At 26.7% G+C, this 23,606-nt stretch overlaps 1 protein-coding gene across 2 annotated transcripts in view; it reads right to left on the reverse strand.

The window, feature by feature from the left end:
* Window positions 1-23,606, reverse strand: part of LOC145192783 (E3 ubiquitin-protein ligase rnf213-alpha-like) — a 74,651-nt gene that overhangs the window by 21,568 nt on the left and 29,477 nt on the right. For both annotated transcript variants that reach the window (XR_016447552.1, XM_090072692.1), the window contains exons 18-48: window positions 23,063-23,353; window positions 21,702-22,372; window positions 21,451-21,607; window positions 20,726-20,943; window positions 20,120-20,443; window positions 19,391-19,970; window positions 18,831-18,914; window positions 18,578-18,681; window positions 18,026-18,152; window positions 17,717-17,909; window positions 17,330-17,594; window positions 16,774-16,920; window positions 16,350-16,449; window positions 15,584-15,755; window positions 15,279-15,447; window positions 14,605-14,702; window positions 12,469-12,678; window positions 12,171-12,290; window positions 11,955-12,072; window positions 10,806-11,044; window positions 10,485-10,567; window positions 8,517-8,650; window positions 8,270-8,362; window positions 7,292-7,396; window positions 6,848-7,014; window positions 3,292-3,514; window positions 2,597-2,958; window positions 1,198-1,356; window positions 761-917; window positions 411-665; window positions 223-330 (exon numbers count right to left, since the gene is read on the reverse strand). Coding sequence is in view for 1 of the 2 variants with exons in the window: in XM_090072692.1 (XP_089928818.1) it covers window positions 223-330; window positions 411-665; window positions 761-917; window positions 1,198-1,356; window positions 2,597-2,958; window positions 3,292-3,514; window positions 6,848-7,014; window positions 7,292-7,396; window positions 8,270-8,362; window positions 8,517-8,650; window positions 10,485-10,567; window positions 10,806-11,044; window positions 11,955-12,072; window positions 12,171-12,290; window positions 12,469-12,678; window positions 14,605-14,702; window positions 15,279-15,447; window positions 15,584-15,755; window positions 16,350-16,449; window positions 16,774-16,920; window positions 17,330-17,594; window positions 17,717-17,909; window positions 18,026-18,152; window positions 18,578-18,681; window positions 18,831-18,914; window positions 19,391-19,970; window positions 20,120-20,443; window positions 20,726-20,943; window positions 21,451-21,607; window positions 21,702-22,372; window positions 23,063-23,353 (6,233 nt within the window). In the remaining variant the exon portion in view is untranslated. The remainder of the gene's footprint in view (window positions 1-222; window positions 331-410; window positions 666-760; window positions 918-1,197; window positions 1,357-2,596; window positions 2,959-3,291; window positions 3,515-6,847; window positions 7,015-7,291; window positions 7,397-8,269; window positions 8,363-8,516; window positions 8,651-10,484; window positions 10,568-10,805; window positions 11,045-11,954; window positions 12,073-12,170; window positions 12,291-12,468; window positions 12,679-14,604; window positions 14,703-15,278; window positions 15,448-15,583; window positions 15,756-16,349; window positions 16,450-16,773; window positions 16,921-17,329; window positions 17,595-17,716; window positions 17,910-18,025; window positions 18,153-18,577; window positions 18,682-18,830; window positions 18,915-19,390; window positions 19,971-20,119; window positions 20,444-20,725; window positions 20,944-21,450; window positions 21,608-21,701; window positions 22,373-23,062; window positions 23,354-23,606) is intronic.

Consider the following 23,606-nt stretch of genomic DNA (forward strand, 5'->3'; position numbering starts at 1 on the left):
CATTGCAACTAGCTTCATAAATACTTAATAGTAAAAAAGTTTATTTGCAAAGAGTTGTTAAAGCTTCTTGCTTTGTTATAAATTATCTAATTTTCAAACTAGTTATTTTTTTGACCATTTTCAAATTTAATAAATTGCTTTTTATTTAAAGAATAACCAAGACTTTATTTTAAGAAAACAAAAAAAATTTGACTAAAAATAAAGTATTTAAGTAAAAAATACCTGGTTTAATGTGTCATAAAGACTTTCATATAGATTTTCCATGTTTAACAAAACAACCCTAGTGCCAGTCTCCATGCAAATCTTTATCCTATTGATATCGCGACAAACCTTTAAAGATTGAATTAATATATGATCAATAAAAAAATCTACTTTTTAAAAAAGTAAAAACTGTAAACTTGATTACTTACCTGAGTAAACTCCTGATCTTTTGGAAAACTACTTCCGAAAATGACACAACTTGTTTTACTGTCTTTTATAAAATGTTGCTCAATGATTGGCAAAGCAGCATAATTATCAGTCATTAAAAGAAGATATCGAGAGCTTAAACAGTGTGCTTTTTCCAATTTTTCAGAAGACTTTCGATTTTCATAACAGGGACAATTATCAGCAAAATTGTCAGCTATCAACTGCAACGCAGATACATCTGCACATGAAAGTTTGTTCTAAATTGAGGTTAATGCGTTTGACCTATTAATGCACAGGGGGTAGCTTTTAAATGTAAATCAATTAAGACATTTATTTAAACATTAATTCTTACCTCAAACAATAATCTAGGTGGCAAAAATGATTTAAAGATACTCCATGTGTCAAGTTCCTCAAGTCCACTAAAATTTCTTCTAACTGCATGCTCAATAACTGAGCATGGTAGAAAATTTTGATGCTTTTGTGCAAAGCAAAAAACCAACTTTAACAAACTGAAATATTAAACAAATGACATCACAATCAACGCTATGAGCTAAAGATTCTGAGGAAATTGAAACAGTGTTTAAATAAAAAAGAATAAAATTTTATTGTTTTATTATACAAAAATTAGTTATCAAGGAAAAATGTTTTAAAAAGCATTTTTTAAATAACTATTTTGAAATTAGTATTAGGTTCTAGAAATATCTAAACTTTTATCATAAACTTTTCAGGAATGCTTTTATTTGTATTTTTCACCCTTGTCATTAAAAAAAATATTTACAAAACTGTCACCTATAAAAGTCTCTCAAGCCAAAGAACTCTTCTTTTCTGTACTTTTTTAAAATATTGCATTCAATTTGTTTGTGGTATACATTTAAATATCCTTTTGTAAGAGGTTCAAACAAAAATGCTATCTTCTGAAAAACAGGAGTATTACTGGAACATATACCTCTAAAAAGTGAATTATTTGTATAATTCTCAGTTTAATAGTTAACTATTTGCATTAACCTTCTTCTTTTTTTTTTTAGAAAAGCTTAACTTTACACACACACAAAAAACAGTTTTATACAAATTGAAAAAGCTTGTATATCAATATTTCACTTTTATGTAAATTAGAATAAACATCCACTATTTGTGGAGAGTAAATGTTAATTTACTCTCCACAAATTGTGGATATCTCCACAATTGTGAAGAGGTTGTTAAACAGAGGTTAAATTACTGTTTAGTAATTATAAAATCTAAATTTAACTCCTGTTAAAAATATAAAAGTATTGAAGTTATTAAAACAATAATACCTAATTTAAATAGATACATATATATTTACATCTGATGTTTATACATAGTTACTGTTTGAGCTTGATTAAATTGTACAAGAAGAGTATTGTTAAATAAAATTTTCGAAGTAACTTAAATGAAAAATAGATTTAATTATGAATTGAAAACTAAAAATGACACAATATATGCAGAAATAAATATATATAAAAATGTTTTAACATTTCAGAACAGAAACTTATTTTGATTTTTTGCTAAGGATTATTGGAGAAAACATTTTCTTAGCAAGAACCTTTAAAAGTTAAACGATGTGCATTTTTTATGTTTGTTTTTTGTAATATTGTGTAAGCTTTTTTAAATTAATCCAAATACTACTTTGTATTATGCAACAATAATTGTATATTTGTATATTTGTATTATGATTATTGCAACAATATCAAAAATCAAAACTATTTAATGTGAAAAAATTTTAAAAAATTGGATTAAAAATAAAATGTTAATTGTTGACTTTAATTCAGCTTCTGATATTTTTTCAGGTAACTTATAAAAAACCATCATTTTAAGTTGAAAAATCTTCAAAATTGCCAACATTTACCAAAAAGCTGTAAGATATAATTTGTTATTTGTTAATATTTTTCTGTCGTTTCATTTTTATTGATGTTTCTTGTACTATTCATATAACTTCTTTTTTTTTTCATGGAACTTTTTTTGCAGTTAAACCATTAATGTTAAATCCCTTTTTTTTTTTTTTGATATTTCGTTTTTCTGTTTTGATTTTCTTTCATTTTAATACAAGGACTCAAAGAATATCTCTATATGGATTGCTGTTTAATATTAGCTTTAAATATTAATAGAAAATCATCCAATATTTTCTATCCACACATAAAAAAAGTATAGAAGAATTATGGCGACTATTTACCTGGCAGTATGGACTAGTTCTCCCAGATCAGGCTGACCTCTGTAAAGCATAATACCTCTATTCATTTTAGCAGGATCTAGAGACCAATTAGATATGCCAATAAAAGCTACTCTCTTGTTCTTCAGAGAAGAACCATCTAATGTAAGGTCTTCAGAACCATCAGTTCCGTCTTCTAACAATGGATGAAGTGCCTTTAAAGGCATTCGAGGAGAGTCTTCTGCTAAACCAACTTCATCCAAAACTACAACTGATGCAAATGTCTCAAGATCTTTTCCTTCTTGAAATCGACTGCACTGCCTGAATGTGTTTATAATTCCTTCTGCTGTTGAAAGAGGACTACATTGATATGATGACATAAAAATCTAAAGAGGTAATAAATCGGAATATCAAATATAATTTTTTGAAAATAAATACATGAAAAATCAGAATATCAAATGCCAATTATTTGAAAAGCACAAAGATATAGAATTGCATACTATCATTTCAATGTATTTAGAATAAACTATTAACATTAATGATTGCAGCAGTAATCTTAGTTAATTGCTTACATATTTTCGATAACAATTAAAAACAGTTGTAATCAAACAATGTGATTAGTTAGCAAAGTAATAAAATAACTCTTTTACATATTTTAATATTAAATCAAATTAATAAAAAAATAAGGCCATAATTTAGGAAAAATCAAATAAAAGTACCTGCTTAAAGTTTTTAAAAAGATGAGATTTAGACATATTTCCTTGCATGCAGTCTTGCATGATGGATTTTGCTAAAGATTTAGAACTTCCTGGTTTTCCAACAACAAATAATGGAATGCGCAACTCAATGCAAACCACCATCATGAAGACATTTTCACACAACGCTTCATTTTGTGCTATGTTATCTTCAAGCTCTATTTCACTCAACAACTTCTTCTGGAGACTAAATAACCAAACCAAAAGTTAATAGAAAGTTGCATGTGTATATATATGTATGTATAAATATATGTATATATATATTATATATATATACTTATATAATATATGTATACATATATATATACATACACATATATACATACGCAAATATTATATATATATATATATATATATATATATATATATATATATATATATATATATATATATATATATATATATATATATATATATATATATATATATATATATTTGGGTAGGTCAATTTTACCATTTTTTCTAATATCAAATTGAGTATTGTTGCAGTTACTGTAACTCGGGACCAGGGTATAATAACAACTCCACCAAATTTCAGGAATACTGTAGTAAAAATGGTTTGGAGTTTTGTATTTAAAGTTTTCAATTATGCCCTAAATTTTTAAGTTTCTAAAATATTTGGAATTTCAATCTTTTAAATTTTAAATTCCAAACAAGTATCTCATTTTAAAATATCTCGTTTTGAATATATAATTCAACCAATAAAAATGTTTGTTAAGTTACAGTAGCCAATCAAATTTAGCGTATCTGGTGATTGTTAAATGTGTAAACAGATAAATATAAAATAATAAACAAAAACTTCAACAAGAATTAATAATAAAATCAACAATAAAAAAATGCAGAAAGTTATAGTTACACCTGTTACACGAAAAACAAAGGGGAAAGAAGTATGGTGGTTGTCCATCTGAATTATTAATGACGGAGCAAAGTACTTACAGACAGGTTATTCAATACTACTACTATCTTATTCATGTAATTGCAGACATCATAGAAGTTACTGAGCAAATTAAAAATAATTTAAATTCAATTTGGGCTGCAGTGAATCCTAATATACCTCTAATAACTGACAAATCTATTGCTAGAAAGGTAAAGGATCTTCTCATTCTAGTGAAAAACATTAATCCCAAGCATGGTAGAGCAAGTACCAAACAAAATCTTGATGCAAATTTGGATATGCTACCTTGCAATGATAGAAAAGTCTCATGCAATAAAGCAAATTGCTCAGAAGAACATATTATATGTATTTGCCCTCAAAACACAAAAGTACCTCTTGAAGATAGAGTTTTTCTTTGAGATCAGAGGCAGAAAACTGGTCCAAAAGAAGATTATCAACTTTCTTCAGTTGATAAAGTAGCTTTCAAAAGAAACAAGAGGATTGATAATGAGCAACAACAACTATCTCAAAAGGGTAGTTGATAAAGCAGAATCTTTTATACAACAAACAATGCTATCTGAAGAAAGTAGCTGTTCAACTGAAACTGAGGTAAACTTATTGTAACTTGATCGATATATTTTAAGTACACACAAATTTTGTATGCTGCAATTTCTTTCAGGAAGAAGCTGAATGGCAAACAATAAAGAAATTTTCTGGAGACTAAAACTTAATTAAACTTCCCAGGTTTGCTATGGAATTAGTCAGAAATGAGTGTTTGTCAAACTTAGGTGCAGCTCTTACAAATGCTTTACTATATGACATTAAACATATTTTGATAAAAGATGTTGATATTAATCACATCTTGATTGACTAGTGCAAATTAGATAGAGCTAAAGCAGAAGTAAAGATAGTTAATGTAGGTAAAAATGTAGAAAAAAAATTCAGTTAATTTGCCTTGGTGTGGATAGCAGACTTGATCAAACCACTTGAACTTCTTGCATAATAAACTCACCTTAAGGGGAGTTCCTCAAAAAATCTATTGAACAACTGGACCAGGAAACTTTAGTGGCCTTCTTGGCAAAAGATGTGCTAAAAATATTCAGGAGTCATATCAAGTTTTGTTTGAACCTGTCAAAAATCCTATAGTTTATGGATATATTCCAAAAGAAGTACTGAAAGTACTTGAAAAAAATTTCACTGGTATGAGTTGATAGATCTCACTGCTCCAGACGTTATGGAACCTCCTACTATGCAACATTTTATAATTCAAGAAATTCAATGCTTCATATACAATTCTGTTAAGCCAGATATTCCAGACTTCCCATCTCACTCCCTGAGTGTAGAGCGAACTATTAAACTAGTATCGGAAGCATCCCATTACGTTTACAGGTTTGAGAATTGGCTACATCTTGACAAAATTGCTAAGTAGAAAGATGCATCAAGCATATATGTCAAAAGGATATTATTCCCATTCATATGATGGTAATTTTGAATAAATTCAAAAAGTTACTAAATTAGATAAACAACTTTTTACAAATTTAGAATCATAAATTATAAAAAAGATGTTTAGAAAACTTTTTAACATATTCTCACAAATGAAAAATTTAATTTCCGCTTATCGCGCTTTTTATTGCGTTTTTCGTAAAATCACAATAATCTTTAAAATTAAATCAGCAAACCATTTTTCATCGAAAATGGCTGAAATTTTGTAACGTATCTCATTTCAACTACCTCCAACTACTGCAACATTACCCAATGGGCCAGGGTAAAATTAATCAACCCTAATATATATATATATATATATATATATATATATATATATATATATATATATATATATATATATATATATAGCAAAACAAGTTGGTAACAGTCCAAGAACAGCTGTCAAATATCTGCAATAACTAGGCTACTATGGCAGAGTTGCAAGAAAGAAGCTACGTCTTCACCCAATCTATTACAACTGTAGAAGGGATTGGGCTCGTTAAATGGTGGAGAGAACTATGGGACTTTGGAACTATTCTCAATTTGCATCATTCCCATATTCTCCAGTGGTAGAATGATTAAAAATGACTCCTTATTTATAGAAGATGGATTACAAAAGCAACTTAAAATTGGTTGAATTGAAACGAGATTAAAATCTTAAGTAGTTAGAGAGACTTCTTTAAATCTTTAAATACTAACTAGTTTAGATCCAGGCTAGAGACAAATTGATAAATCATTTTGACAGGTTATCATATGATTTTACAGTTTTTTATGATTTTTTTTTGAGCTGAAGAAATTAAGGAGGCCATTCTGAAATTTTTCAGGTCACACCAGCAAATTTACTTCAAATAGAACTAAAAAACTAAAATGTTTGTATGACTATTGCAAAGATGTCATAAAATGTGATGGTGGTGAGTATATTACATGGATATAACATGCTTTCTTATGTCATTATTATTTAGTAAAAAACATCCTAAGACTTTTTGAACATACCAAAAATGAATGACTGGCTTGGTGCTGAAAAGATGCATGTCCATAATTAGTAAATTTAAGCTATTAACACAGTTTGATAGACAGAGATTGTAAAAAGAGCAAGAAATTTTTAAAAAGCTTTTAACAGCAAATAGAGAATTAAAAAACATAAAGCTTAAACTGTTTTACTTTGCAACTTTGTCTTTAATTTCTTGTGCACCATTTTTTAAGACAAATTGACCAGTAAAATATTTTGCAATGTATTTTCGGTATGAATCTCTGTCTTCCAATTTTGCAATATAGCAAACACTTAATGAGTAAATCAGTGCCAACTGCAACTTAGTGTAATCATTAGACTAAAAACAAAATATTTTAATAAAAAACTAAATCAAATAATAAACTGACTATAAGCTTATTTAATCAAAGAATTCTCTTTAATAAATTTTTCAAAATATCTTTATTTATTCTTGTTCCTTAAAAAAACTTGACTTAATCGTCAAAAAAGTAATTTGTAATTTATTTAAAAAATTTAGTAAAAATATTCATTAAGTTAGTTTATTTGTTTATGAAAAGAAAATAATGTAACTTAGACTTAACCATCAACTCAAAAGTTTCAAATCACTGAAAACTTACCAAACTGAAATTTTTACTTTCAAATAACTCCAGCCTCTCGTAAAACCAACTTGTTACCAACAAAGCCCTCTCCACATCTCTCAAACTGACAAAGCTACACTCATCCTTAGAAAAAGCATAGCATTTAATTTTGATAATATGAGCAGAAATTTAAAAAATATAAATGTTAGAAAACTAAACTAATTTATATAAAACTATATTGCATTTTAAAATTGAGCATGTACTTTGTAGAAATTTAATATCATAACAAAAGATAAAGCATTAATTGCTACGTAATAAGAATAAAATTTTTTCAACCAATCAACAATTGCATTTCAGTAATAGAGGCTTTCTAAATTGGGCTGAAATATGTACTGAAATCTAGAGTAATGCTTAAGAAGAAGTGGGGAAGTCTTTTCATTAAGCCTTCTCAATATATTGCTCATCACTGTATTTCGGGGCTTTTGTTCATTTTTGGTAAAAAATTTGCAATTTCAACAATTGGTCTGAAATATCTTGATGGCTTTTTCCAAATATTTGGCCCAATTTTCATTGGCTCACTTGATCTCTATCATTTATTTCTTGCTTAAGTAGAGCTCGCTTAGCCAGTTTCCTTGAGATGACTATCCTTTTCTTTTTTTTTTTTTTGTCTTTAATTGGTGAATTAGTTTGCAATTTATCTAAGACTATATACAACGTTGAAGATGAAATTACCTTCCTTTAGATAATGATTGATGTTATTTGATTTTCATATAAATTTTCTCATTTTTGGATTTTTTAAAACAAAATTTTCAACACTTTCTCAAAGATTTTTTCTCCTGGAAACTTTTAACCTCTAGTATGTGCCTAAAATATACCTAAAAAGAATTTTTTTAGGTATATTTAAGATGCATATTTGATAGGAAATTATGTAAAACTATTTTTATTAATTTATATGATAAACATTATTTTAACTTTTCTCTCTTAACTTTTTTGCCACCTGTAAGATACTTAGCAAACCTTTTGTCTCCTCATATAGGCTTGAGATGCTGCAAGTACACGAACAATTAATTCAAAAAACTGATTATTATTTGGTAACCTTCTTTCATGGACCTAAACAAAATAATTTCATTATTAATAACACATTTTTCAACAACAGCAGCTATTTTTTATTTGTATATTTTTATTTAAAAAGACATTAGAACTTTTGAAACAAAGTTTCATGTAATAAACGTCAAAGAAGATCTGAAAATTAATTGATTTTTACATATCGAGAGATGATTTGTCTAGCATATGCTTCTTCTGTTTCAGCATCCAACTGACCAAAATCCCAAACAAGAGGAATCATACTCTTTGGTAAAGGATGTACTCGATAAACCAGTTGTCTCAATGGTATGTCACCTGAAAATTAAAAAATTTTTTGAATTGAAAAATATATGGCCTAATAATAACAAACCTAGTTTAAAAGTGTTACTTTAAATAATTTTAAAAATGTTGATAATAGCTACATATATCATATATTTATAGAATTTCTCATAACAAATAATGAAACGCTTAAAAAATTCAATTTTTAATAAATTGTTAAAAAAATTAATAAAAATAAATTTAAGTTTATGAGTTTTTTTCTAATGATCAAGTTACTCAAGATTATTATATACATTAAAGTTCATTTTTATTAAATGGTTGTAAAGAAACACAGAAAAACTTAACTTTTACAAAGTGAAGTTTTATTTGATGAGTAAGCTAAAGTTAATGTTATTTGAGATTTGTATCAAAACAATTATCTTCTAACATATGTGCATTAAAATTTTAGACAAAATCAAAATTATCATAATTTTTTATTTTTGAAAATTGAAGGACGTTCTTTATCAATTACTAAACTTTAATCTCTCCTTTTTTAAAAGAGTGTATTTCAAAGTTTTTCCTAATTTTTATTAATTTTTATTGAGCCAAACCAATATAATTTAAAAAAGCACTGGTAAGAACTTTATAATTTGCATAGAGACCAAAAGAAAAGCTTTATTTGGAAGCATTTTCAGGTAGAAGGATATATAAGAACAACCAATTATAAACATATCAATAATACTAAACAAAAACAACAATTTTGTCAAAAAAAAAAGATAATAGTTGAGGTCTAAATTAAACACTTCAAAAAGTATTTAAACCACATTTAAACCACCAAGTATTTAAACTATCATATATGGAAGATACTACTTTCAAAAGTGTCCAAATACCTAGGATGTTCAAGATTAACAATAAGAAATATATTGAAAGATTCAAAAAAGCCAATATTAGATCATAAAAGAAAAAAAAGACCAGACAGAACATCTTTACAACATCTTTAAGCTTATAAAAGATTAAAAATGTTGTAAAGATGTTCTCTCTAATCTTTTTTTCCTTTTGTAATTTAAATTGTATTACAAATATAGTAACCATAATTTTATGATGGTAAATGAACTGTATTTTACTTCAGCTTCTGTTCTAAGTTAGATGGCAATAATAGCTTCTATGCAAATGATGTTTTTAACAAAACAAAATATAAAAAAAAAGTATTGGTATGGGCTGCAATTTCACTAAAAGGAATTAAACCTGGTTTTATATTGCCCAGCAAGCAAGGAGTCAATGAACAAATTTATAGAATATTTAGGAAATATAATACTTCAATTAAGTAAAAAGCATTACGGAAGTGAAAAGTATGAATTTTGGCCAGATTTAGCTTCTTATCACTATTAAAAAATGGTCCAAGATTGGCTTTGAAAACAAAAAGAGTTTACAAGCACTTTCAAGACTCATAATCAAAAGAATCAATGCAATTGGAAAAAATGCTATTAATTTTTCTTTAAAGAAATCTTTTTATTATTGAAATTATTCAATAAGGAAATTAATTATTATTATCTAAGTAAATAAAATTTATTTTTGTAAAAAAATTTTAATTTTTCATTTTGTCTAAAACTGATAGTAAAATTTTCAGGTAATATATTTATAAAATTAACTGAATTTGTTTCTTTTTTCCTTAAACGTTTTTTTTACTTTTGAACTAAAATTTTATTGAATAAAAATCAGTAAATTTTGTTGTTAATTAATTTTAAAAATTTACAAATTTTTACTTCAGTTTCAAATGTTAGTATTTTAAAAAATTACTGGATTAAAGAACTTTAAATTTTCAAAGAAAACCTTACTACATTATTTTTTACACTATTTAATTATTAAAAAAAAAAAAAACTTTTATTTATACCTATTTTTTCGTAGGTAGACTTGGCATCCACATGGTATCCTAATCCAGCAGATTCTAACTTTTTTATCATGTTTTCTGAGTGCCTTAAAAACAAAAGCTCTATTTCAAATTCATGACAAGAAAACTAAAATTAAAAAAATTTAAATAAAACTTGATTCCCTTTAAAGCATCATTTGAATTACAGATATTTTAACATAATACAAGTTTATTTTGAGCCGCAAACTATTGGTTTATTTACAATACTTGCCATAGAATTTAGGTTTTTATTTTGAATTTTAAACACTTTTTGTTAAAATTTTAAGCTAAGATTACATAACTTACTTTTTGTATGGATTACAAGCAGCAATTATTTCAAGTCCACACTCTGACAATCCCAATGGTTTACCATCAGCTCTTTTATCAACCATAATTTCTTTGATTAGTCCAATTGCATCAGATGTATTGGCTTCATCAAAAAACAAAGTTGTATTTAATTCGTATTTATTATAGTTCTCCTTTGCAATAGATTTTGCTTGATTAATTTTTATCAAAATATCTTGATGAGTCACACCTCCATGGACCTAATTTAGAACATAAACTTTGTTGAAACTTGAGTGTTTGGAGTTACTTAAATAATTTATTTAAAAAAAACATTACAAACTAATCCACAAATTTTGAAACAGAATGTCATATAAACAGGCAATTAAGTCAACTTGATGTATATTTTGACCTCTTAAACTGAAACTTAAATGTTTTTTAACTGATTTGTTATAAAAAATGCATTTTTCACAATTATGTTTTTGACTTCAATTACATTTTTTACTTCAGAGAGATTTTTGATCCATTCTAAACAACTCTACTTATACACTACATACATACTCTACTGGTTATATTGATTTAATATAACTGGTAGAGTAAGTATATAGTTTAACTATATCGTATGGTTAAATTAATTTAATAAAAATCTAATTTTTAAAAAAAAGAACATTAAATGAACCATTTTTCCATATACAAATTTTACTATCTGCTTGTTTGTCTTTGTAGCTCATAAAAAACAGAAAAAGAAAAACATTATTGATGTTTGAATTTAAATCTGAATTCCCACTCTTGCTTTTTTGAAGTTAATTATCAAACATGACAAAACAACATAACAATTAGGTAACAAAATATAACAAATACAACAATATTCAATGTATAACATAAAAATATTTATAAAAGTGATAGATCAGATCATAAAAATAAAACCCAAAAGCCTTTCTTATTATAATTCCCCTTTATTTTAGTTCAAGTCTTTAGAATCCTTTAGAATACCTTTAGAATCCCATAGTTTTCAAATATATATTTGAGTTGTCACACTTACTTTACCACATTGATTAGCTTAAATTTATTTATTTTGTTTAATAAAAATAGTTTTCATAAAATCCTAATTTTAGAGGTAAGCTTTAAAATATTGGTATGAAATTGTAAATGTTATAAATCCAGAATCACAACCTTCACAAGCAACATGTTTTGTATTCCTGTCTCTCCAGCTCGAAGAGCACACATGAATTTAATTAATTTTGTTTTACCACATCCAGTTTCACCCATCATTATGACTGGAATCATGCATCTAAAAAACAATACCTAAAATTTAGCAAAAACAAAAAGGATTTTTTTAACTTTATTTTAATAAATAACAAAAGTCTTAAACTGCAAAGCTATAGGAACCTTAATCGCATGTGAATGGCTAGTATTTTCTTCATGTTATCAATAGTTAGCTCATATGAAGGGTCTGGGTCAAAACAATTCACACCAAGTACACAACAAAGTATTTCTAATTTTTCTTTTCTAAATAACAAAAGTGAAAAGAAGAGGATGACAAAGAAATAAAAGTTTGTTTGAGAGGACAATAAACAAAAAGAAATTAATACAAGCAAACAAAGTTAAGTAGAAAAAAAACAGAAGGTTTAAAAGGGAAAAATGTAGTTTAAATAAAATTTTAGAAATATTGAAAAGAAAAATGTACCGAGATAAAAGTTTGTAATTGGTGTTTAAACTGCCCCATCTAGCTCCATGCATCTGACGATAAATATCAGCATAAAGTTCTTTTGACATTATACCCTGCTTTATGATGGTTCCACGGTCTGGATCCAATAAATTGCCTGATACATCAACATTGAATCCAAAAAATGTCATGGTGACACGGTCTTGATTGAAAAATAAATAAGGATGGGAGCTTGAGAAAAAAAAAAAGACAATCTTTATGATCAATAAATAACAATATTACTTTTTATGATATTTATGGAAACATAAATAATCCTAAATGAAGCATTTGAAGAAAATTCTATGTAATCTATCACATGTTAAAAGTATTTTACATAGTTCAATTTTTACATAACTATATTAACTTTGTATAATTATCTTATATAAGTTTTTATATAACTCATATAACATTTTTAACGCATTTATTATATTTGGAGTTCAGTATTTAATCCCTTTTTCAACAAGACTCTGTACCATCATAGAAGGCTCAAAACATTCAATAATGATTTACAGATCATTTTTATGATCACTTTATCCTAAACTTAAGGACTATTTTTATGATCACTTTATCCTAAACTTAAGGACTCTAACTTTTCCAGTCCTGAAAACTAAAGAATGAAAAAAATAATACCTTTTCAACAAAAAAAAAAAGAGGTAAAATCAAAAAAATCTAGAATTTCTGTGAAGAAGAAGTATGTAAAAGCATTGAGGTAAACAAATAAAATTTGGTTAGTTTTATATCCTATATAAGTACCAGAAATGTTAACAAGTTTTTCAGGTTAGATTAACGCTATTTAAGTCTGACTTACATTAGTTTAAGTCTTAAAGTTCATTTAAAAATCTAATTTAGTTTGTGCCTTGCATTTTAAGGTATCACATAAGAATATTGATAGTTTGTATGAAGTGTTTTCTTAAATTAGGGAGGTATTGCATGCTTCAATCAACATTTCGAAATCTAAGTTAGCTGCAAATTAATATGAAGTCTGTCATATTCTTCTGGCATTGAGCTGATATTCCTTAAAAGCATGAACCACCCTAAAACATTTTTTTTCATGCTTTAATTACTTTGAGGAATGTATTTTCAAGCAGACAAACTTTCTTGATTATGGCCATACATACATACATACATACATACATACATACATACATACATACATACATACATACATACATACATACATACATACATACATACATACATACATACATACATACATTTATATATATATATATATATATATATATATATATATATATATATATATATATATATATATATATATATATATATATATATATATATATATATATATATATACATATATATATATATATGTAGTCTACTCCCCTGCTCCAACCATTAAAGGAAATAGAACAGTCTTTAATCAGAAAACTAATCTTTCTTTCAACATAATTGCAATTTCAAACCAAGTAGGGTCTTTCATCAAGGTATTTTTTTGGTAATTTTTTGCTAATTTTATGTAATGATTAGGAACTCTTTTTCATAAATCCTCAAAAAATTTTGCTTTTAATAAGTAGATTTTTGTACTCTTAAACATTTTAAAATTGCATTTCATCCAGCAAAAACTTCCAAAGATTGGTCTTATTGATAGCCTTGACTTTACCTGTTACTCTTATTAACTTTTTGTTTCCATGACTTCCAATGCTACTACAACTATAATACTGATTAATGCAGCAACTGCAGAAGATAGAAATGTAGGAGATAATTATAAAGTAAAAACAAGTCAAACAAAATTACTAGATTATTCTGATCCTCTAATCTTTCTTTTTGTAATAAATCAGTTAGCGCTAAGTTTTATTAGCTAAATATTTAATGAAACTTATTCCTGAAGAGATTTATTATGATGTAAAAAAAAATCAGCTTTATATTTATGTAAGTTACCAGTTCCTAGGTAAACTTTAACATTGAAATAGATTTAACAGCAGCAACTTAGATAAGCATCTAAACTATCAAACTCATAGGTTTTGCTTAAGTATTTAACCAGCCTGTAGATTCAGTCATTGAGAATATTACTGAAAGCCAATCTTTAGTGTAAAAGTCACTGAAGTAACAGAGTTACACTTTAGTGATCCACTAGCAAATGATAATTGAACAAACCTGTGTTCCCATTTTCTTTTCAGTTTAATCATAACTTCATTCTCATTGTTTGTCATAAATTTATTCTCATCCAATGATACTGAGCGAGTTGAGAAGTCCTAAAAAGTCTAATATATATTTTTTGTTATCTGGACAAAAAGAAACTTTGTTTGAACAATTTCTATTGCTCTGTTGATAAAAGTTGAAGGAAAGCTGAGGAGGGAGAAACTTTGTAAAAATGCAAACATAAATGAACCTTTGTCAAAAAATCCGCCTATAAAATGTTTTATTGGCTATGATATTACATATGGATATTCTTATTCATTTCAACTTTAAGTTTACTATGCCCCTGATCTTTTTTAAAAGATTTAAAGTAGAGTAAATTGTTATGCTCTGTTGAGGAATGTTGAGGAGAAGCAGAGGAGAGAGAAATTTTATAAAAAAGCAAAGGTGCTTTGTCTTTTAACTGGCTAAAAATTTAATAGATATGGTTTAAAAGATATAGTTTTTTTTAACTTTTTTTAAATTTCAAATAGAAGTATCAAAAAAAAAATTTATTTAAAAGATCATTTTTATGTTTAAAAACAAAGTTTTGCTTCAAACTTCAAAAGTAAAAAATAAAAAACTTCAAAAGTAAAAAAAAATGTTTACGGAAAAAAAGAAAAAAGATTCTGTTAATTTTATAAATATATTACCTGAGCCATTTCCAGCAGAAAACTAATAACAAAAACTTTAAATCCACGTAAATCTTCTGCACAATGAACACTTGTAAAAGCACACAGTTCACTGTCAATAAGTTGAGTATTGAAAAAGTGCATAAAATTTCTTACTTCACTCCAACAGGGGTTTTTTACACTGCAATATCTAAAGATGGTAAAAAGACATTCTAAATAAAATATTATATGCTTAAATTAAAGTAAAAATTTAAAAATGTTAAGAAACTTGGTTTCTAAAATATTAAATCTTTTTTCCTAAAAAAATAAATGTTAACTTCAGTTACTTTAACAATATTTTCAAGCATTCTTTCTGGTTCATCACAGGACAAGTCGTGTTGTAAATGAAAGTGTTTAGCAAGGATTTATTGGTATTATACAAGTTTAAGTACTGGCAGACTCGCTGCATAACAGGCTTTTTATGTTCTTCAGTGTTATACCAAACCATTTTTTGAAATTCTAGATTACCAAAGAACACACAGATATTTTAATTTTTTCTTTTTAGTTGCATAAAGTAATAGATAATTTCTGCTTTAAAATATTTTTACAACAAAATATTTGCAAAGGTTTAGTTACATAAACAAATACCCTATATATAATAAATAAATAGGAGTAAAAAAAATTAAGCAAAAAAAAAAACAAAAACAACAACAAAACTATTAAAACATTTAACTTTTTTTACTCTAGAAAATATGGACTCCTTCCCTATTCTACATTATGTCCATTCATTAACAAGCTATCATACCATCTCTTTCTCTCTTTTTTTTTTTTTTAACTAAAATAATGCTACATAATTGGTAGCTATTGTGTAGGGTCTAACATTTTATGCTGTTCTTTTTTAAACTTCTAAATCTCTACTGTTCTATTTCTAAATCTCTACTTTTCATTAATAAACTAAAATTAAGTAAGTCCTCTTCTGATCTTTTATCTTGTATAGGTCTGCTTTTTTTAAATAAGAAAGTTTAAAAGGAATAAAACTTTTAATTTTTTGTATCTTTAAGTCAGAAACTATAACATATTAAAACAATTATTTGATTTGTGTCAACTCTTTACCTTGATTATCAAGAACTTGAAAAACCTCAAGAGGAGAAAGACACATAACACAAGGAAGCATATTAGTAACCACACCAAAACCAGGCATTTCTCTAGCATCCTAAATAGTTTTAACAGTTTAGCAATAGAGTAACTAAACACAAAAAATCATTCCTGAGTAAAAATCAATAAATCTTTAAAGAAAGTTGACGGTTTGGTTTTAAGAAAAGCACAACAATCCCAAGACAATGATAGCTTACAAGACCTCAAAAATAAAAATACCTTTATCCATTGTAAAGACAAAAATTAATTTAGTAAAAGAGACTTTAAATAGATTTTGTACATGCATATTATCTTTTTAATTTTACAGAATTTTAGCAAATCCAAAACTTTCATATGGAGAAAAAAAAATTATGATAATATTAAACATTTAAAATGTACTCACTCTAATGGGTAGTTCCTCATAGGCTTCTTGGGTTATTTCAATGATGCAAGTATCATTATTATTCATCCTCCACAATTTTCCGGTATTTGTTTTTAAAGATCTCAGGACAACAAGGTTGAAAAGAAATGAATCTAAACCGTGTCTAATCTAAAGCAAAACATTTTAGCTGTAGTAAAAAGAGAAAGTAGAAATAAAGGATTTACAATTTTTGTCTAAATGAAATATTTAGTTTCATGTTTTAAGTTCAGTAGCATATATCATAATTAAGTTAATAATAACACAGTGTTTTATGTTCAAAAAGTTTTAAAAGTTAAAAAGATTTCATGAACTGTAGTAATTTGATTTATGTAATAAAGTAATTTGATTTATGGTTTTAAATGTACTCAAACATAAGAATTTACTCATTTTAATATTCAAAATTGGCCAATATCAAAAAAAAAAAGACAATGTAAAAAACCGACTCTGTATGGACTGTTCAACAACTTATATTATAATTTTTTTATTTATTTTTAAAAAATCTTTAAAAAAAAAAGACTTAAAAAAATCAATGTTTAACCATTGGTGTAACGTCAAAATGATAGAGTCTTGGAAACACCGCATTAGGTCTTTCTTCAAATTCTAGTAATCTTTCGACTATTGCATTTGTGTTTACTGTTGTACCATGCACAGGTACAGTAACAACATGGTTCTTATTTTCACTAAACTGCATAGTTTTTTGGTAATTTGCTTCTAAATGAGAAGAAAGTTGTCCACCACATTTTTCTACAAAAAAGGATTTTCCCATGCCACTTTTCTTTGATTTCACCACCAGTGCTTTGTATCTACATAGAATAGTTGAAAAATGATGAAAAAAAAAAGAGTTGTATAAAAAAAAAGTGAACCAAAAGAACTTTAAAAGAAATGGAAGATGAAACTAAAATGATTGTAGAAAAACTTTCATTACATGAGTCCATTGATGCTAACTCCAGCTTTTTTATCTGAAAGATTATTCCTGAGACATTTTGTAAGAGCCTCACGAATCTGATCTCTGCAAATATAACTTGACATTTTCAGTTTATAGTGGTCAAGAGCTGTTACAAGATATGAATTATGTTGGTTCTCATTACTACAAAATACTATGAGTGGACTCATAGTTCCTAAATATAAAAAATAATTTTCAAAACATTCCATCTTACTAGAATTTTATATAAGAAAAAGGAGATAAGAGCTGAATGGGAGGACATATAGGGGGAAATTTATCTTTCTCTCTTACCTATTTTCATCATCTTTTGCAAGAAGGTGTATACTCTTTCACATATCTCATATTTAAGGCTATCATCAATTACCAAGCAATATAGACCTTCTTTACTGTAAACAGCTCGCATTATTAAAAGTTCTATCTAAATGCATATACAAATAAAATATGAAAAAACATCTGTTTCATTCCAAAATTACAGGCATAACCAATCTGGCACTCAAAAACTGGTTTCTCGACTGTTTTATAATTCTATAATATATTTTATTATTCAACATTATTTTTTAAGTAAAGTTTAAGCACTTTCAGCTGTTAAATAATAACAATTTCTTGCATTAAAAGCAAAAATATGTTATAAAAATTTGATTTGAATTGATATGATAAATTTATAATCAGTTTCAAATAAAATGGTTTCTAAACAATTAAAAGTGATGTTTTGTTTATTTTGAGTATAGATACAGCATTTGTTTACATATCATAAAACTTGATGAATGATAAATTAAAAACTAAAGAAAATGAAGATCTCATTTTTAAATATTAAGTTGAAACTTATGATGGTGTTGTGCTTACCTCTTCAATTGAGACGGATTCATCACAAAGTAAAACTTCTTCTGATGAAGGTAGTGCTCCATCTTTATAAAGATAAATCTCAAGCACTGCATAGAGGATATCATCTTCATAAAAGTAAGAATGCAAAAAGAATAATTGAGCCTGAAAAGCTACACAAGTTCAATCAAGAAAAAACAAGAAAGTTACAAATGACAGACATGATAAACACTGTCTTTGTAAAACATAAACATAGAGGTTTTTATAATCATTTTACCATGCCGCATAACAATTAAACTTGGTTTATCTTTGTTCAAAAATGTAGGAACAAGTCTTTGGGATGGTTGAAAATGTATTTGGTCTAAAGTCAAGAAAAGAAGTAAACAATATGTATAATACATTCATAAACATGTATGATACCTTAAAGGTCCCAGAAATATTTTTATGCAAAACTGTTTTGCTATTAGCTGATTAACAAGCCATAAATTAAAAAACTCTTGTTTAAATAAAATCACTTATAGAAATCATTTAAAACAATAGTTACATGAAATAAAATAATGTATTATCCATTTTCGTAAGCATTTTCTCTAGGTTATTGTAAACAATCTTGGAATTAAAATTTTTTTTACTCAGTAATTTTTTATTACAGATTTTTTAATTATCCATAATAAATACTTACAGAGAGTAATTACTGTAAACTTATAGAAGCTTAACTATAACAATAAAATATGAAGAAAGTGGATTTAGTTTTGTTAATTTTGCATTATTTGCAGATACAAAAGGTGAACCTTGTTTTCAATTTTTAAAAAATTTTAAAAAAACATTAATTTAAAAAACCTTTATACACTTTGAAAAATCTTCCAAGATCTACAAGTGTCAAGTAATCTTTTACTTTGTCAATAACTTGAAAATCCTCTTCTAAAGATAGGACATGTTCTATATTTTCACCAGATGAGTTCTTCTTAAAATTAGATTGTATGCTAGCATTCTTCCGCTTCCAATGGTCACATTCATTATAATTAATCAAGTTGTAAGATAAGTTAAAAGCACTTTTTATATTATCTAAAGTGACATCATGAGCAAAAAACTGAAGAAGTGTGTAAAACTGAGTAGGTAGCTGGCTAACCAACTTAATATCTTTTGTAAGTTTAAATAAATGCTTTTGTAGAAAGAGACATTGTTTCATAGAAAAATAGTTAATTACAGGATTTGTGCTGCGAAAATATGTCAATTTTTCTTCCCATTCAGTAAAGCGCAACTCAAGCATCTCAGATTCTCTTATCAAAGTACTTAATGGTATTCCTCTTTTAAGATCAACATCACAGTGAAATTGCTTTTGCCAAGGTATAAAACTAATATCTCCAGCTTCCCGAAGAGACATATATGCATGGCCCAATCGTGTAACAACTTCAACAACCTGTGAAGTAAATAGACCATAGCTATTCTATATGTGGTATTATCTGGTTTTTGTATGTAAATGTTTGTATCTCAAATAACCTTTTTTTTTTCTTAAATTTTGTTAAAAATTGCAAACCATTATCATTTTGAACATTAAAAACATCTCACCTCAACAAAATAATCTTTTTCTTTCTGTTTTTCTAGTGCTGATTTGCCCCCAATATCACCTCCTAGCAACATTAAACGACTTTGCAAATCATTTATTTCCTCTAAAGTATACTCTTTTACAGTAAAGTCACGATGTTTTACATTAAATTTTATAACATCAGCCAAAGTGAACTCTTTGAAGTCATCATAAGTAAAGGTTTGACTTCCAATAATGAAATGTCCATTGCGATTGGCAAGTTGAGCTTCCATTAAAGATTTTGTAGCTACTGATCCTTGCGATTTCTTTGCATTTTTAAACCATTCAAGATTATGATTTGTATCAATCTAAAAAATTTATTAAACAGTGCTTTATTGTTTAAAGTGTTTCTTCTATCTAGAAGTGGAAGGGATTGGGAAATATTGGAGATAGATGTGTTTAACTATAAGGGAGACTCTTTTTAAAAAATAAGAATTACATAAAGGTATTGATGCAAATGGATTTTTTTTTTCATTAACTTTGATTGGTATTATTTTATTATATAAAATTTAAAAAAAAATAAGTTTTATCAAAAAAATATTAAAAACCATTTAAGAGATTTCAGCTAATTTTCTACATCAAATATTTACCAGCTTTTTGACAATCTGTTGATCATTTAACATGATTTTTTCTGTATAACTGCAGGCTTGAATCAGCTCTTTAAAACCAGATTTTATATTTAGGTCAAAAATGATGTGACTAAATGCCAGGCAAGAAGCTTCAAAATATTTTACACGATCCACTTCATAATCTGTTTCCCCAGCAGCTATGGACATGATTTCAACAAAAACCTTTACTTCCTTTGGATCTATAACATTGTAAACCAAAATTCTAGACCTAAAACTATGGTTTTATTTCAAGATAATCAAAAGGAAATGTTTTTGTAAACAACAATATTATTAAAAAGATTAAAAATTGTTAAAATCAAACATTTTAAAATTGTCTTATGCAGTAAAAATGAACTTAATTTTGCTCAAATCATTTACCTAACTGCACATTATACAATTTTTGCTCACTATAACTTACACACACACACACACACACACACACACACACACACACACACACACACACACACACACACACACACACACACACACACACACACACACACACACACACACACACACACACACACACACACACACACACACACACACACACACACACACACACACACACACACACACACACACACACACACACACACACACACACACACAGATATATATATATAAACAATTTAATTCTCAAAGATTTACCCAAAAAGAAAACCTAAAAAAAAAATTTAAATCAAAAAAATGCAAAAACAAACCTTTCAGGTTAACTTTCAACCAGTGAAAAAGTTTTACACAAGACGATATAGCATTAAATATCTCAGAAATATCAGGAGAAAAGTTTTCAAAGAAACCCACTACATTTTTGAGATCATTGTCGATAGATTGCAACTCCTTGATTTCATTTAATGGTTTCTAAAATAAAAACCATTATATAATCTGCCAGAACATGTTTAAACTTAAAATAATTTGGTAAAATAATGCCACAAATATTTGAACTAAAAACTACCATCATTTTCTCCACAGCAGTAAACTCTCCTTGTAAGTTAAGATTCTCTCTTACTTCCAGAATACTTTTTGCAACACTAGAGTACTTTTGCATTAGAAACACACAGTTTATTTTTTTAGCACAATCTTCAACATCATTGTTTTTAAAATGCAACTTTAAAAACTTTATAATTAAAAGAAGTTCTTCATAACACTGTTGATTTTGTCCAGAAAACAATGAGATAACTTCAGATGGGCTTACTTTGCAAGAAACAACATTGCTAACCATAATATTCAAACTTCTAATTGTTGGAAAAATTATTTTTTTCATTAACTTACGATATTTTATAAGTACATGATCTTCTAAGTTTTCTGCAGTTAAACAAACTTCTTTTTCAAACAAAAAACTTCTCATAATTTTGCAATCTGACATATGCAATGCAAGCTTATACCATCTGCTTGAAACTTCGAAATAATTGCATATTTTGATGAGACACTCTTTTTCTGCAATATTATACTTATCTAAAATTTCTTCGTCACTTGACTGTTCTTCATCTCTTGACTTAATGAGTTCATAATCTAGCAATTGTTCTTCATCAGTTGAATTTATGAGTTCATCTTCTGCAAAAATGTCTTTTAATCTAAGAATTGATAAATCTGGACGACATTTCACTTCTAATTTTTCAGTTTCCACTAAAAAGAAGTAAATAAAAAAGAGTTATACAATAAGTTCATTTACACCATTGCTGCTAACTATGGGTTAATTTGTATGCTGATGTTTGTTATTAAGTGCCAGCTACAAGTTAAGTCATATAACATTCTTTTGTTATTTACAAATACAATTGCAGTTCTTGCACTGCTAAGTAAGTTTTTTTTAGCTAAAACCATTTGCAATAAAGCAGTTAAAAATTATCTAAATTAAATATCTTATTAACATATTTTGCAGTTTTATATTACAAATATTTATAATAATTAGTTGAGATGATTTGCCAATTTTTCAAAGTATTGCTTGGTAATGAACATGTTAAAGGCTAAGAAACTTGTAATTAAAATAATAGTTTTTTATAAGAAGCGGACAAGAAAGCAGCAACTGATTAGTGACAAAGTGAACAAATATTTTTTTAAATATTTGACTTTTATAAAAAATAGTCTATGCTTAGATATTTCATTTTCAAATACAGATAATTTGTATAATTACAGATAAAATTTCAGTAAAATTTACCTAAATAGTAAATAATTCATTTTATGTTTGTTCATAAAAGATAAAGCATGAAGAAAATTTTTAAGATAAATGAGGCAAAAAAAAAACATTCTAAACTTACAATAAATCATCTTTATCTTCATTATATATATTTTAACTTATTAAAAAGTATTCTTATTAACCTTTTTTAGGAAGAAGTTTTTTGCAAAGCTGTAGAGTGTAGTTCACAACATCACAAGCTCTATTGAAATGATTAAACTGCATCAATCTTAAACCATAACTGAGTTTGAAATTATTTACTAAATCAAACTTCATGACTTCAAGAAGACTAAACAATGTTGCTTGATTACTTGATAGTTTATAAAACTCAGCAAATGTAGTGTTGCCATTAGAGATGCTTTCAAAGGTATCCTGAAGCAACGATCTAACTTGAGCAATAAATATATCAGTTTCTTGATTGTCAGTTACTTTGCCTAAAACAGAAAAATTAGTTTTAAAAAACAAAACATGCAACCAAGTTCAATCTTATTGTTTTGACAACATAACAAATTTCTGTTATAAAGCCTTTAAAAACTTCTCTCAAGCACTGCTGAAATATTAAGAAGCCAGATTGCACTTAACTAAAATGCTGCTTTTTTAATGTAAAGAAATCTATAGTTAAGTTTTTATCCTACTTCGGTTTTGGAATTTTTTTTTTTAAATTTATGTCTGTTATTTATCTGTTAC

Source organism: Hydra viridissima, unplaced genomic scaffold (assembly GCF_058129835.1).
Source record: "Hydra viridissima isolate aposymbiotic clone 2 unplaced genomic scaffold, HvirCarnegie_v1 scaffold_15, whole genome shotgun sequence".
Lineage (NCBI taxonomy): Eukaryota > Metazoa > Cnidaria > Hydrozoa > Anthoathecata > Hydridae > Hydra > Hydra viridissima.